At 45.7% G+C, this 16,016-nt stretch overlaps 1 protein-coding gene across 4 annotated transcripts in view; it reads left to right on the top strand.

Annotated features, from left to right (window-relative positions):
• Sqor (Sulfide quinone oxidoreductase) overlaps positions 1 to 2,182 on the top strand; it is a 32,851-nt gene extending 30,669 nt beyond the window's left edge. For all 4 annotated transcript variants that reach the window (XM_070537483.1, XM_070537480.1, XM_070537481.1 and 1 more), the window contains 2 exons: positions 541 to 719; positions 2,101 to 2,182. In XM_070537483.1, the coding sequence (XP_070393584.1) occupies positions 541 to 719; positions 2,101 to 2,161 (240 nt within the window). In that variant the 3' untranslated portion in view covers positions 2,162 to 2,182. The remainder of the gene's footprint in view (positions 1 to 540; positions 720 to 2,100) is intronic.
• The last annotated feature ends 13,834 nt before the right edge of the window (positions 2,183 to 16,016 follow it).

A 16,016-nucleotide genomic window follows, 5' to 3' on the forward strand; every position in this document is an offset into this window, starting at 1 on the left:
TTGTTACAACAGCAGCATTGTGAGGAGCAGTTACCACAGAACAGTCACAACCTCACAACACCAGTCACAGCACAATAGGGACAGTTGTTGGGCCGGTCATGTTTTTACAATGTGTAAAATGATTCATAGCGCAGGATGCTGGTATTCGTCTGCGATATGTTTTTGCCATCAAGGTTGCTGCAGGTCTACTATTTTACACTAAATTTTCTTTGCGCATTAAAACATGCATCATTTAGTTTCATTAAAGCATGGAGTAGGTGTGCAGCCCTTCCACGGTAGACTTCGTATGTGCTGCCGAAATCTGCAGCAGTTTCTGGTGAACGCTGTATCGTGCCCGCCCATGTGATAATCCGCGGCATTTGTTGCCGGGTGAGAAAAGCAAAATCTAACAGCTACGTGGACAGGACTAAAGAAATTAAAAGTTTTGTTACGTGATAGCGCCAGATATGTATTGATCAGAGATTTGATTTTTTTGCACGTCATATTGTATTGCTGTACGTAATACCTCTTTCTCTCTGATGCGTCATTGTTGCCCCGCAGTACAATGGCTACACGTCGTGTCCGCTGGTGACCAGCTACGACAAATGCATCCTCGCTGAATTCGACTCCAAATCGGAGCCGCTGGAAACTTTCCCATTCAATCAGGCCAAAGAGCGCACCAGCATGTTCTACATGAAAAGGGACATCCTGCCCTTCATCTATTGGAACCTGTTCTTGCGGTAAGCAAGCGTCTCATGGCTCATTTCTAAGCTCGCGATTGGGCTTTTGAGCTCATTACAGTAGCTCTCAAAGAGGAAATAGAGCTTAGTTTAGAAGATACGACTTATCTTAAATATATCTCACCTGTTTAAACGATGTTTCCGGTAACTGCACGACTATGATTGAAGCTGTCGGGTTACCAAAATCCCTGCAAGTAAGCTGTAAGCACAGTGCAATCAATGGCAATTGTAGGAAGACGCACATGCCTGGCACCCTCTGATTTTATATTTTTATTTTTTTAGGACAAACTGGGAAGGGGCGCATGGGTGTGTCTGTGTGACAAAATTTATAAAAATATTTTTGCCCTATTTACTGGCCTAAAGTGAAGTTTGTTGGTTTGCCGTAAAAAAAGAGAAATCAGGTCGATTGTAGAACAAAGAAAATCTCTGTTCTCTCAAGCTCTCTCGCTGAGCATCGCTTGACTTAGATAAGCCTATGTTAGGTTATGCTCTCATCTCGTCTTTTGTGAAGGACTGAAGGATATAAGGCAGAATGCGTTGCAAATCGTAAGGAGTACGGTTCAGATGTCCTCTAGCGACAGAAAATTACTGTGTTGCACATTCCTCTGCTTTTCTTAGACTTACAACAATAATTTCTCTGGACCTTGCACTTCATGCGCATGAATTGAGGCAGGAGCATGGTCATATTGGAGTGCCGTAGCTTTGTTGCTGATGCCTTACTTTGAACTTCGTTTGCACCAAGCTTTTATTCGCTTCGGCGCCCCACACTGACGTAGGCGCTCAGCATACGTCCAATTTCCAATTCGCAACGAGCGACCAGAAGTTTAGGGACAAAAAAAGATCACCAAAATTTAGAAGATGAGCGCACGTTGACACAGCCACTTCAGTAAACCAGACATCCGTAAAAAGCGCAACGCTTTTAATTAGCTTAGCGACTGCGAGAGAGAGAGGTTGTAGTGAACACAAGGAAGAGCGGTAGGTCGAAAGAGCGTGACTCTGATCTGTTGCTCCTCGCTAGTGTAAAGGAAAATGGGAGATGTAGTGATATTGTGAGGGGTGGAATGAATGGAAAATCGCAGGTGACGATGCAGCACTACAATGAACTTACCTGCGCAGAAAGTGAACCAAACAAACTAGGGTTGATATTCGGAAAATGTAGCCCAAGGATTAGTTCACAGATGCACAGTATGTTGAAAGCGTAGCTTTTATGGGCCCACTAGTTGACAAATTCTTAGAAGCTTGGTCTTTCTTTTTGTTGAAGATAAGAAAGAAGAAGCTCTGTCTTTTTCTTTTTTTTTCCTTAAGTGACTAAAACAGCGTTTTGAATTGCGTATGATGAAAGCTTGCCCGAGTAATTTCTAAACTTTTGTTTCTTTTTCAGTGGCTACTGGGAAGGCCCCGGAATCTTCAGAAAAGCGCTTCACTTGGGATTCTCTAAATGAAATTTCGATTTTTGTTTTGTTAACATATGCGTGTACTTGCAGTGCAATGTTCTACGAATGTTCGCCTTGACTACAAGCAGGCTCTTCTGGTTGTTACTGTAGCGTAGAGGAGTAGCGGATACGCTGTGCCAATTTTCGCTGTTATTGCGCCACATTGGTCGTCTTCACAGGCTACGAAGACTGATTACACTCCCATATTGATAAGTAACGGAAATCATGTGGTATACACGCATTCCATCAGAAAATGTCGCATAACTCAAAACTCTGCAGAAGGTTGGAAAATATAAGTTCTGGTGGTTTGTATTCAAGCTTTCTCTACAATAGGCATCTGCATATTATCAGGTTTTCCGTGTAGTGTAGTGTACTCACCGTTCTGTGCGGTGCCACTATGCAACTCCGTCACATGAGCGGTTAAACGCGTATATAGTTGTACAGATTGTTCTTCGCGCGCTGCTGTAAAAATTAGCTTTTCAATTCTTCGTTCAGCTAAGTGCTTTTTGTTTTGTGTTTATGAAACACGAAAAATAAAAACTCTATTTAAGAGAGTTGCATTTATCGATTCCTTAGCCTCCAAATTTAACGACTTGTGCTTTAGATCGCAAATAATTTCTTTAGAAGCTTAGCTGGTTGAAAATGGTTAAATGCGAGAGAGCGTTTCCTTTTAATATTCTGCTCCAATTTCTCAGGAGGACTACCTACTCTCTCTGGAAGATGGGAAAGTCTGTCAACGCATCCACTCGCAGCCGCGGCTTTGGAAAAAAGAAAGAAAGAAAAAGAAAAGGAGGAGAACGTATAAAAGTTTTGTACCGTTAGCCTCTGCTCAATCTGTAGAAGTGTGGATGCTGTTATGACATGTATCCTTACGCTGAGCATATGAAACCAGCTAAAAGATGGTTTCACATATAAAACATACAAAGTTGTCGTGGTTCACATAGCGCCGTCACATAATTGTAGGATTTCCGATCTCTTGTTTTGAATTCTGCCTTCCAGGGCACAACAGTATGGCATAGCCTCCTAGTAATCTGCACTGGAAGCACTTTGATGCTGTTCTCCTGGAAGCTTAGGGCAAGTGCGTATTTTAAAGAATAACCAAAATAAATATGATGGGTGGGATGTACAAACACGCTGAAAATATCATGGCGAAGTTCCCGACATCTGGCCAACAGTAATTATTTCTAAATAATAAAATAGCCCTAAATTCTTTCAGAATTTATAATAACACTGACACCTTCTATGCGTTGTTCCTTGACAATATGGACGAATGAACATGATCGCGATGAAATGCGTGACCGCACTACACCGTCACTGGCGCTGCACTCTTGGTCCAAGCAATGCCCGAGCAATGCCTTCAGTTGGGATGTTCCTGCCCTTTTATTGTGTTAAAGCCGCGCGGCAGTTCTTTATCTGAGAACCCGTAACTCCGGAGAAAGCATCGCTGGAAAAAGTCCAGATGTCAAGGTCAATAGATGTCCAGATCAATAGATGTACGGGTCAGTAGATGTCAAAATCAATAGATGTCCATGTCAATAGATGACAAGGCCAATATATGTCAAGGCCAATATATGTCAAGGCCAATATATGTCAAGGTTAATAGATGTCAAGGTGAATAGATGTCAAGGCCAATAGATGTCAAGGCCAATAGATGTCAAGGCCAATAGATGTCAGGGCCAATAGATGCAGCCAAACTTCAGGCTCAACATGTCCAGGATTAAAAACGTTGAGGTTGCAGATTCATAAGTATTCTTATTCCTGGAAGTTTAGATGAGGTAGGGAACCTTTACAAGCATCCGGCTCATTTGATGACTCATCTTCGATTACGTCTTTGGCACGCTTACGTGTCTGAATAATCTGATTAGCCGTACGTGGCCGCGAATGACGTGCACTGCGTCACGACAAGTACAGCAGCGGTGCACGCCATCTTAGCTTGTACTGCTTGCGCGCCTTTAGAAGAGCAACAAAGGGAGAAAATGACAGTGCGCTTGTAACTTTCTTACAAAGGCAAACTTGGCGTCAGTCTGAAAGAGTGCACTTCGCCGCACTAAGTGTCAGATCGATGGGAGGCAGCTTCACAAAAAAGTGTCATTTGGAATTGACGGGGATACAAATGTACATATACGGCTCCTTCGTAAAAAAAAAGGTTAACAAAGCAAGGCTTTGTTATTCTTAAAACAATAATCAACATGAATATTAAAGCGAATCAACTTTCATAGCAACCGCAATAGTGTGTCCAATCACTGCGGCTCAAAGCAAGGCACCATCGTATCCTAGGCGAGCAGAGAAAGAATGGCAGTTGCTATTGCAGATGGTACACGTAGGTGGACCTGGATGCTATAACACTGTAAATCACAAAAATAGTGTTTAACAATTAGGGTTGACTATGCTCTGAGTATATTTTACTATTTTTGATGTACATCTATCGTGGCTACACAATTTGAATCAGCGAAATGAGCTCATTGAACAAAATCGCTAGTTAGTGCGCTCTAGAGCGAGTGTCCTTAATCCTTTCAGCGTAAGAGTTTGCGAATGCTACTAAAGGCAACGGGCACTCCCTCAAAGTGACACCGTGTATTTGCCTTTGTAACAGAGGTAATTACGTGATGCTACCTGGGTGTAGCGTCACTGATGACGTCCCTGCTAGGAAACGTGACGTTTGTGCAGGCTTCCTAACAGTGGCGGGAAGTCGTGTTAATGTTGCACATTTTTAGAGACCCGCTCTACACCCACGTTTAGTTCGCGCATCAGGCAGCGAAGGCAAGCAAGAAATGCTCCGCTCGCATATGTGTATGCTTTCCTGGCCAGACGCGCAGCGCCACACAGGCCGGATGCCTTCGGCGCGTCGTCTCTCTCTGTCTCCCTCTGCGAGAAACGATCACCTTCTCTTTTATGGTCGTGTAGCAGCAAGGCCGAGCCACTCACGACTCGTCACTGTGGGCCCCGCTGACGCTAGAGAGAGAGTAATGCAGTACGAGCGGCCGAACTTCCGTGACCTTGGCATGAGGGCTGTGCATACTTACGTCGGTGCAACAATTTATAAGCTTACAGTCGTTCTTCCTTAGTCTGTGGTACACTTCAATGACGTCTCCTAATGGCGTCGGCAGATGAAGTCGGTGGACGCCCGAATGGCCTTTCGAAAGGTCAGGGGTATGAGAGCTCAGTGTTTATGAAGCTCTAGAGGTCACAGAACTCGCGAGGTACACAACGCGGACAGGGGACATTCGTGTGATTACGACACGCTGGGAGCTTACGTCTTGCGTGACGCTGTTCTCACGTCAGCAGGTCTAGACGCCGTGACGCTCGTCTTGGCCGTCTGAAAGGCGGAAGGACAGTCGAAAGCTCGTACAGGAAGTAGTGATATGTCGTTTCGTGTTTTAGCAAGGTGTATGAATTGAGTTCTCGGTCTCGCTTGTACCTACAATGAAACAAGGGCTATGCCTCAAGCTCTGTGAGGCCTAGTTGACTTCGAAGAGCTAGGGGCATTCAGTAGTCTAATGATTAGTAAGAGTATGCATTCTGAAAGGTGAACAATGTTTCCTCCCGATTCGTGGGGATTTCATCCTCGGTTATGTAACATGAAATCTAGACACATGCCGCGAATGAATATGTTGCCAAAAATTTGAGTGTGAATGAGGAACATGAAAACGAAAATGGCTCCGTTGAGGGCACTTCGAACATTAAACGTGATAAGACTTTGCTACTAAAATAATGGCAGTAGAAACTTGGCTAATGTTTTCTCATACCATCCCTTTATCTTGGGAGTGTTGACTGGAAGCTAACCAGTTCCCCTGTAATTGACGTTGCACTACCCTTGTAGGTTTTATTCCACGGCATTGGACTGGCAACCCTGCCGGGCGCAGCCAAGGTCTGCACCAGTCAGACGCTACTGGTCGCCGTGAATTTCAGCGCGCAAAGAGAGTAGCAAAGAGAGTGCCTTCAACTGTCGACGGGATAGAGCGACTGTGGAATGAATAATTGAGGACCTGGCACGAGTGGCGAGATTAAGAGAACGAACGGCTACGTTCACCAAATGTGAGGAAGCTCGCACCGGCGTGTGTACGCAGACGCTAATGAAATCTGCGCCATCATCGGTTTGCCAGTTAACCTTCGGCCGCTTGCTTGTAGCAGCTATCGAAATCGAGACACGCTTCCCATAGAGCCACGCGGGGGCGCCCGCTCATATTGCGCTTGCACGCAGAGTGCGCGTCTATCTGCCTGCTATTCTTGCCTCAGTGTGGGCACCTTCCCGCGGCAATAACGAAGCGCCGCGAGCGACAAACCAGTCATGCCCGTATGCAAGCGCCAATTAGAGAGGTCCGTGCACGCCGCCGGTGAAGGTCCTTCGCCGCGGTTGAAGGCCTTGCGTCACGCTACCATGCGTTCGTTAAAGCAAGCGGCAGCCCGCTCGAAGCTGGGTGGTCTATAGTAACCATGTCGGCACGGCTAGTTTAGATGATGATCAAATTTTCGAGCACTGTCGAAATAAGACCTTACCTAGTGCACGTCTAGATCGTGATCTTGGTCTACGTTCCATGCGTCAGGTGTCACCAGATGCGGGCAAAACAGACTGCTGTGGCTGACGTAAGCGACTTTGGTATGACCAAATGTTGCCACTCTCTGGTTTCAAGTTCCAAGGAGGTGGTGGAAGACCAGTCCAGACTACATCACAAGCGTTGATGCGATATCAGCTACCTTCGCAGTGCGGCTACTCAGCAGTATAATTATACGGACTGTATAATTAAAACAGCATAAGCTTGTAAACTCGTCAGCACCACAAGAAAAACAATATCTGTAATAAATTGAAAGAACGGCGACGTAGGCACATCGACGCATGTGCAACGTAAGTAAGACGTTACCATAAAGCGTTTAGTCAGGCACGTGCCTTGTGTGTACGTTGCACAGAATGAGAGGCTGCGAGCTTCTTTCCGGAAAAGCATGCAATTTGGCAGCGATACTTCCCTAAGGCGTCGTATGTTTTAAGTTATGGGCAGTTTTTTGCAAAAATACCAAGCATCATCTTTGCTTCTTGCTTCTTTTCTGACCACACTTCATTCTTCGAAATTTTTAGTGGTGGAAGTCATCGTGTACAGAAAGGTTCAAGGTTGAAATGGGCACATAAAGACCGGGTTGTAATACCGGGCCATTCATAGGACGTGTTAAAATCCAGCTTGATGGCTCGGTGGCTATGGTATTTTGCTGCTGAGTACGAAGTCGCGCATTCAATTCCTGAACGTGGTGGCTGCGCTCTAATGTGGTCGGAATGCAATGAGCGTGTCTATTCAGAGCACGTTAAATGATATCAAGTGGGCAATTGATACAGTGATCCACGCTGCAGCGTTTTCTTTATAGTGAGAGTGTTGTTCTAAGACATTAAAGCAAATCAATAAATGAGCCTTTTCGCAACAGCAGAAATGACTGGGGAGCTCATGACATAAAAACATCCTAACGTATGGTACAAATTTAATTTTATCGGTGTCCGTCGTTTCATCGGGTATACCAGTGCTGGTGAATGCAGAGTCCGACGAAAACGCGGCCACTCCTCTGCACAAGCCTCCGCAGGATCAAGAAGCCTCGTGTCACGCGCTTGCTTCGCAAGTTTTACGATGCGCATCGTTTGTTGCCGAAAGTCCTCGGCAGGTACTTCCCCTGTTTCGGGGTTTTACCTTCTTTCTTGAAAGGACGCACCCTTTCTCAGTGAGAATTCGCGTAGCGCCCCTTGGACACGTGTGTGAGCCGTAAGTACGCTTGCTGCGACACCATGTCAGAGGTAGCGGAAAGTTATTGCTTTTAACGCCTCATATCTTTTTTTTTTTTTCGCAGACGTACTCGCAGAAGATGGCCTGATAGTTTTGACTCAAGGTTTTTGTTCAGTAAGTCATACAACGTTGTAAGCATATCTATAAATGGTGATGAACTTCTTTAAATTTTATCACCAACTGTGCGATGAAATTTTTTTTTCGCTCAGTATACAACTTCGGGAGATTCCTAGATAAAAAGAAAAAATAAGAACCCGATGCGGGGCCTGCAGTTGGAGAACTATAGGAACATATGGACTTGCATGAAAGTATGGAGTAAACCTAGTAGCAAAGTTTAAAGTGTGAAGAAGGAAATGCTCTTTCTTGGACCTCTTCTCGCATATTTTTTTTTTTATATTCGGTATACAATATATGATGCGCGACCCGCTAATTTTTTGCGCAGTTCTACATGCGTAGATTGAGCAGGCCTCCGCAGGAAAGACGAGTACATTCACCGTATTACGAGGAAGAAGGCGCGATTACGAAGTATGTTTTCATAAACATGCTTGCAACAGAGCATAAGCGACGCCGGGACGCACCATATGGTTGCTTCTTGCAGGTTAATCGACAAAAGCGAATTTCGTCAGCAGCGCTTGCGAAACACTCACTCAATCGTTTTCCAGATTGGTGTTTAGTGTTAACTGGCGCTCCAGAACTCAATGTGAAGGCTGTTAACTTTGAATCGTGTGTGCTACGCCACAGCCTAATAACGCACCTGCCGAATTCGAAGCTACGCACAGGTCCTTGGCAGGAAGGAAATATTGGAATCAAGTTGTGTAGACGTATACGATAGGTAGCCCAGGAGGCTTGTCTCTTCTTGATCGCTTGCCAACGCGAACCAATGTGTCGAGCCACTGCTGAACCTTTTCATCCGAAGAATATTTTTTTTTGTTTAGCTATCAGTCGTTCCCTATACACGGCATGTGTTGACGAGCATTACTCGATCAATTAACATTCCTTGGGCTCAGGCCACATCGTGCATGACCGTTTATTTCCGCTCAGCGTCCACGGCGGCGAAGTAACGCCTCCATATACGTTCAGCGGCGACGGCGGCTGCTGAGGCGCTCGACAGTTACATCATCGCGTGAGCAGCACACACAATGCCATTGCCGATCACCTCTATTTCTTTTTTACGGCCAGTTTGATGCACAAATGGTAGCCGCTCCGAGGAAGGTCACCGCTGGTCTCGCCACCTATATTTTCCTTCTTTGCACCGGGCAGGTCACATCTCGACGTGCCGGGCTACGCAGGGGCGGTGCCCCGTGGTGGCAGGACTTCAAGGAAAGGAGGTGTGCGCGAGTTGGTTTGAAAGGAGCTGCTGTGTGTCGCAATCCTCAAAACAAGGCAGAGGTACGCGGGAAAATGCAGACTTGACTTGACGAAGAGTGGTTCAACAGGGTATCTCTCCAGGGTGCAGAGATATGCAAAAAAGAAAGAAAACGATTTAGGCAGCCATCGTCTGAGGAAGACTGTCAACGCTAATGCGATTAGAATTGAAGCAATCGGGCTACACACCCTATTCGAACAGCCGAAACGTGTCCTGTGTGAGGCGTTTCCTTTAGCTTGACTCCTCTCTCTCTCTCTTTTCCCTTTGGACACACATAACCAGTGACCCAGGTTAGCGCCGAAGAAGTTCGTTCAAAAGCAGCACGTATCTTTTTTCTATTATTATTATTATTATTATTATTATTATTATTATTATTATTATTAATTTGGGGTTTGTCGCATGACATATGTACTAAGGAGGAGGAGGATGAAAAGGAAGGAAGGAAAGGTAGGGAGGTCAACCAGACGCACGTCCGGTTTGCTACCCTACACAGTGGAAGTGGTTTAGGGAAGAAAAGAAAGGTGAGGGAACGAAGAAGGTACTATCGATGTGAGTGCATGGGGATGTCCATAACTTCACGCCTATAATCGGTGATTGAGGCCAGTCGCTTTCATGAAACGTAGCAGTGCTCGCGTCGCTTTGTAAGCGTGCGACGCATGGGGCCATGGTCCGAGAATCTTAGTCACTGAAGATGGTATGTTATTTAATCGGTTTAACACACTCTGAAGAAGGTCGCGTTCACAGTCATGGAGATCACAAAAACACAACACGGGCCCAATCATCTCTGCACGCACGAGTCACAGATCAGTGTATCAGACATTCCAATAACGAATGAGTAGGCTTTTGTAAAAGCCACCCCTAACTAGTGGCGACGCAGTAATGTTGCATCACGGCGGGAGAAGTTCGATGAAATCAGCAGCTTCAATGTAGAATCCAACCGGTGGAGACGGCTGTTGGAGAAAATCGGGGTGTTCCACAAAGCTTCAGTCTTGGTTGGAGCAAGTAAACGAAGACCCCTCGAACCATTTCTCCTTGATAAGAGTATAGGAAGTGTCAGCTTTTCTTTATGGGCTGACCGGGTGGCATCGTCAGCAAGGTCACTTCCGACGATGCCACAGTGCTCCGGAATCCATTGGAAGATGATGTCATGTCCGTTTATGAGGGCTTGATGGTGAACCTCTCTGGTCTCATACGCTAGTTGGTCATGGGCATTGCGTCGTAAGGCTGACTGCAGACTCTGAAGCGCTGCCTTTGAGTCACAAAAAACGACCCCCTTACGAGGTTTGGCTTGTGCGATGTAATTAAGAGTGGCATGTAGAGCGGTAAGTTCTGTTGCCGTAGAGGTCGTTACATGGGACACTTTGAAAGTAATTGTAATTTGTAAGGCCGGGATGATAACAGCGCCTATGGAGCTGGTGGCTGAGGCAGATCCACCGGTTTAAATGTGCGTTCTTTGTTCATATGTCTCGTTCAATAATGACAGTGTAAACTGACGTAGAGCCACTGTTGAATGACGCGTCTTCTTCCCTAGTCCTGGAATGTGTACTTGTGGTTGTCGTAGGTACTACAGTGGTAATAGTGGTCTTGCTGCTGGTGCAAAGCCCGACGAAAGATGGCCTTGATGTGTCGCAACAAGTTTAGAAAATGTGGCTTGAGGTCTTTGTGCTTGCAAAGCAGCAATATAATGACTGGGTAGGCGACACACATGTCGAATGTGTCCTCTAGGGCTGTCAACCGTTATATATGTTAGAACCAAGTAGTCTCTAGCAATCATTATTGTCGTGTGAGTCGAAGCGCGTAGTAGAGCCTGGCCTTGCAAACTTTCGAGGGTACGAATGTTTGTTTTACATGTGTTCGCCAAAACCGGCAAGCTGTACCGTAAAAAGCCCAGATACAGTGCTCTGTACACCTGCAGCATGGACCGTATTGACGTGCCCCAGATTTTTCCGCACAGAAACCTCAGTATATGTACAACCGAAATTAGTCCCTGCTTCAGGTAGACATATGTGCTAAAATTACCAAAAGGCATCAGCATATCTTCAGTGACACATAACCAGTTACCCAAGTTGGGCCGACGGTTGGTTTCTGACGTGTTTCCCTCAGCACAACAGCCTGATGCTCGCTAGCCATCTGACCATAATCTATCCAGTGGTCCATGTTGGCGCGAAAGAGGTTATCCAAGAACAAATGGACAAACAAGCATACAGACAGACATACTGCAAAACCGCAAACAGGGTGAAGTTCGCAAAGAATGCTAGTCGCATGGAAATTAACTTCCATGGTTTTACGTGCCAAAACCACGATGGATGGAGGGGTGGAGGTTATAAGCGTCCCCTATGGTGGGTTGTGCTATTATTCTGGGGCTGGTGGCCTAGTGTGGAACTCCGGGTTAATTTTGACCACCTGGAGTTGTTTAACGATCGCCTAAATCTAAGTTCACAGGCGGTTTTTTTTTTCATATCGCCGTCATCTAAATAAGGACATCACAGGCGCCATCGGACTCGCGACCTTGAATTCAGCAGTGCAGTGCCATATCCACTGTGCTACCTCGGCTAATGCGATATCGATAAAGGAAGTCTCGAGGGCTCCTCTCCAGTCCAAGACATTCCCAGTTTGACCACTGTTGGCAAATCTACTTTTGTTGCAAGCTGGTATACTTACTGCAGGCCCATTACGCGCGGCGAGTTACGAGGCGCCGCGTACACCCAGCAGTATACAGGAAAGCCTATAGTTACATAATGAGATGGTTGACCTCTCTGCTTGCAGCGTGTTTGTTTATTATTTATTTATTTATTTATTTATTTATTTATTTATTATAAATAATTCTAGGCTCGAGGGATTTACAGAAGGAAGTGCTTATTCCATGCAATAATGCGCAGAAAAATGTTTAAAAGAAACGAATCGTAATTGGATAGCACTTTCGAAGTTGGTACCAGTAATGACAGCGAAGGAGGCGGGCAGGTGGTACCATTCAGTGCTAGTTTTATGGATGAAACAGCCATTATAGAGGTCAGTTCGACAAATGGGACAACAACTTTATAGGTGGGGTGCACACGCGATGAAATTTACGTGGGTCGAAAAGGAAGTTCGCTTTTAAATGCGTCATTATGATGATGAAATTTGGGAAAGAGGCACAGGCGTGAACGTCTACGGTGTGAAGATAGATCGGGTAGATTTAGCGTGTTTTTCTTGATTGCTTGCTGCTATTCTCGTATTCTTTGTCACTTTTCAGGGTATTGTGTGCAAATACATTCGCTTTATGAGGCATCGTCATTTGCAACATTAATTCGAAACAGGGGATATCTATGGTATCAACCACACCACTCTTAACATAAGGATGCGATGCAAACAGAGCTCGACTTTCTCAGATCGCCTACCCTGCGCTGACGCTTACAAAAATATTCGCATGATTTTTGATGACAACACAATCAATAGCTAAAGGACTTTAACTTTTCAGTCTATATTATATGACAAATTTTGTCAGCTGCATTTAGTGTAATTATGAGACTTTATTTTAAGCTTGCCATGATATTGAGTGTTTTTCACTTAAAATTGTGTATCTACATTATCTGTCAGTGTCATATACACAAATTTTGCGTACGTTTGGCTCTTTAATGTGTGCAACTTTATGTGAACAGGAGTAGCTTGCGCCATCTAAAAGCGCCACTCCACTATATATATATATATATATATATATATGGCCTTCCATAATCCACACGGGAGAGGACAACTTTCCCCTAGATGAGGACTTTTCTGTGGAAGAGGTACGCAAGGTTTTGCATAACCTTAAGAGCAAGTCGGCTCCCGGAGCGGACGGGATTTCGAACAAGCTTTTGAAAAATCTGGACGATAGGTCAATCAAGTACCTTACCGGGGAGGTTAACGCTATATGGAGAGACGGGGCGGTTCCGGAGCAGTGGAAGACAGCTCTCACGATGCTGATTCCCAAGGCTGGCAAAGTCCCGAGCATCGATAACTTAAGGCCTATTTCGCTCACTTCGTGTGTGGGCAAGGTAGCCGAGCATGCGGTGCTTAATCGGCTTACAAGGTACCTCGAGGAGAACCAGGTCTACCCCCACACTATGATTGGTTTTAGGGCCGGGTTGTCGACTCAAGACGCAATGAAGCTCATCAAGCATCAGGCCATTGATGGAGATGGAAGGGGCGTTAAGGCCATCCTAGGGCTGGACCTGGAGAGGGCTTTTGACAACGTTCGCCACTCTTATATTCTTAAGTCCATTTCGGATCTTGGCCTCGGCGCGCGCTTTCATGACTATGTCAGGTCCTTCCTGTCAGGCAGGAAGGCTACCTTGAAGGTTGCGGAGCTGTAGTCAAAGATGTACCATCTTGGAGACAGGGGCGCTCCTCAAGGGGCCGTCATGTCGCCCACATTGTTCAATCTGGCCATGGTCGGATTGACCAAGAAGCTCTTGGAGATTGAGGGGATTAGGCACACCATGTATGCAGATGACGTGACCATATGGTGTCCCGGTGGTAGCGAGGGCTATGTCGAAAGTGTTCTGCAGGAGGCAGTAGATGTAATTGAGAATTATTTGGACCCGACGGGGTTAAGGTGCTCCCCTTCTAAGTCGGAGCTGCTGCTGTACAGTCCCACTAGAAGGGGACGCAAGCCAAGGGGATGGATCCCCGTGGACCAGCTGAGCATTCAGCTTCGTACAAGAAATGGCAATCTCATACCTAGGGTAGATAAGATTAGGGTTCTGGGGATGATTATTGAGTCGAACGGCGCCAACACGCTGACGATCCAGAAGATCATTGCCAAGACAGAAAATGCGGTACGCCTAGTGAAGAGGGTGGCCAACAGGCAGACGGGGCTCGAGGAGGACAGTCTCATTAGACTTATGCACGCATTTGTATTGTGTCACTTATGTGGCGGCCATGCACAAGTGGAAACCATCGGAGAAAGAGAAGCTTGACACGCAGATTAGGAAGATCACGAAGAAAGTGTTGGGAGTGCCAATGTGCACCAGCACAGACCGACTTCTCCAGCTGGGAATTCATAATACCTTGGATGAGATAGCTGAGGCTCAGGAGAGGACGCAGATGGTGCGTCTCTCTACGACCAGCACGGGTCGGCAGATTCTGAGAGAGTTAGGTGTTCCTCAGGAGAAGATTTCGCAGCTTCAGGTCGGTATTCCCGTGAAGGTCCGTAATCGGTATCACGTCAAGCCTGTTCCCAGGAACATGCATCCGGAGCGAAATGTTGGTAGAAGAAAGGCAAGGGGAGCTTGCCTACTGAGACTCATTCGTGATGAAAATCAGAAGGTTGGCTTCGTCGATGCTTCTTTCAACGAGGAGAGAAAGGTGTTTACCATAGTTGTCGTGGACAATGAGGGCAGTCTCGTTAACGCTGCTACCGTTCGGACGGATAGTCCAGAGGTCGCGGAGCAAGCGGCTATTGCGCTCGCCTTGGTTGACAGGCGCAGGCCTTTTGTATATAGCGATTCAAAGTCGGCCGTTAGGGCCTTTGAGAAGGGCACGGTGGCTAAGGTTGCTTTTAAAATTATGCAGACATGTGAGATCTCTCAACACTACTTATGTTGGTTCCCTGCTCACCTTGGGATGATCGAGGGAGCCCCTCCGAATCTCAATGAGTCCGCTCATGAGGCAGCGCGAGATCTTACCCTCCGCTCTGCCCCGCTCAACGGCGTGGCGGTACTCCCCGACAATAGAGACTCCCCTTCCACATACAATGAAATCACGAAGTATTACCTTCTTAATCGCAGGGTTTACAGTTTGCCGCATCCTAAACTAAACAGGGCTCAGTCACTCACATTACGCTTACTACAGACTGGTACTTATCCTTGCCCACGGAGACTGAACATGTTTTATCCAGAGACGTATACAGAGCCTTATTGCCAAGATTGTGGTGCTTTAGCCACGCTCGAACACATGCTCTGGTCTTGCGAAATATTTGAAGACTCGGCGATCAAGAATGCGTCCAGGTGGGAGGCTGCACTTCGCAGCCCGTACCTGGATGAACAATTCTCGGCTGTCCAGCAGGCTCACGATGTGGCCGTGAGGCTTGGCCTTCCGGTCCCGACGTGGGAGCGGCCCGCTTAGTGATGAATTATCTTGCAGGACCAAATAAAGTTTTCCTTCCTTCCTTCCTTCCTTCCTTCCTTCCTTCCATAATCCTTTTGTTATGTTTCCTCGTGTGGGTGTGAATTACTTTTGAGACACGTGAACAAATGGTGATAGGCATCACTTTTTGTCGGCAAATAGACGCAGCATATTTTTGCCATTCGACGTGTGTTTCTTAAAATGACAACGAAAACTCAATAGGCGTAATGATATACAGTGTGCGTAACACTATGCCAGCTTTAAAGCTTGATTTATGAAAGAGACATCGATATGGTTTTGTTTCTTACGCAATGGGATTTTTCATTTTTTCGCCAAACATCTTCCTGTTTTTGCTGGGAAAATATTGTCTATGAAGTCATTGCAATTATCAGATCTGAAATCAAAAATGAATGTAAGAATCAAGCCCAGTGGTAGAAAAATATAATTTGAAATGGTGTATTGCTACATCAAGGGCTGTTCTCGTACCCAAGTTTTGTCGTCACATTCGTATAAATGAAAATACCTATATATATATATATATATATATATATATATATATATATATATATATATATATATATATATATATATATATATATATATATATATATATATAGTCATATAATGAGAAGCCAACAAACACTGACACCAAGTA

This window comes from Dermacentor albipictus, chromosome 4 (genome assembly GCF_038994185.2).
Source record: "Dermacentor albipictus isolate Rhodes 1998 colony chromosome 4, USDA_Dalb.pri_finalv2, whole genome shotgun sequence".
Lineage (NCBI taxonomy): Eukaryota > Metazoa > Arthropoda > Arachnida > Ixodida > Ixodidae > Dermacentor > Dermacentor albipictus.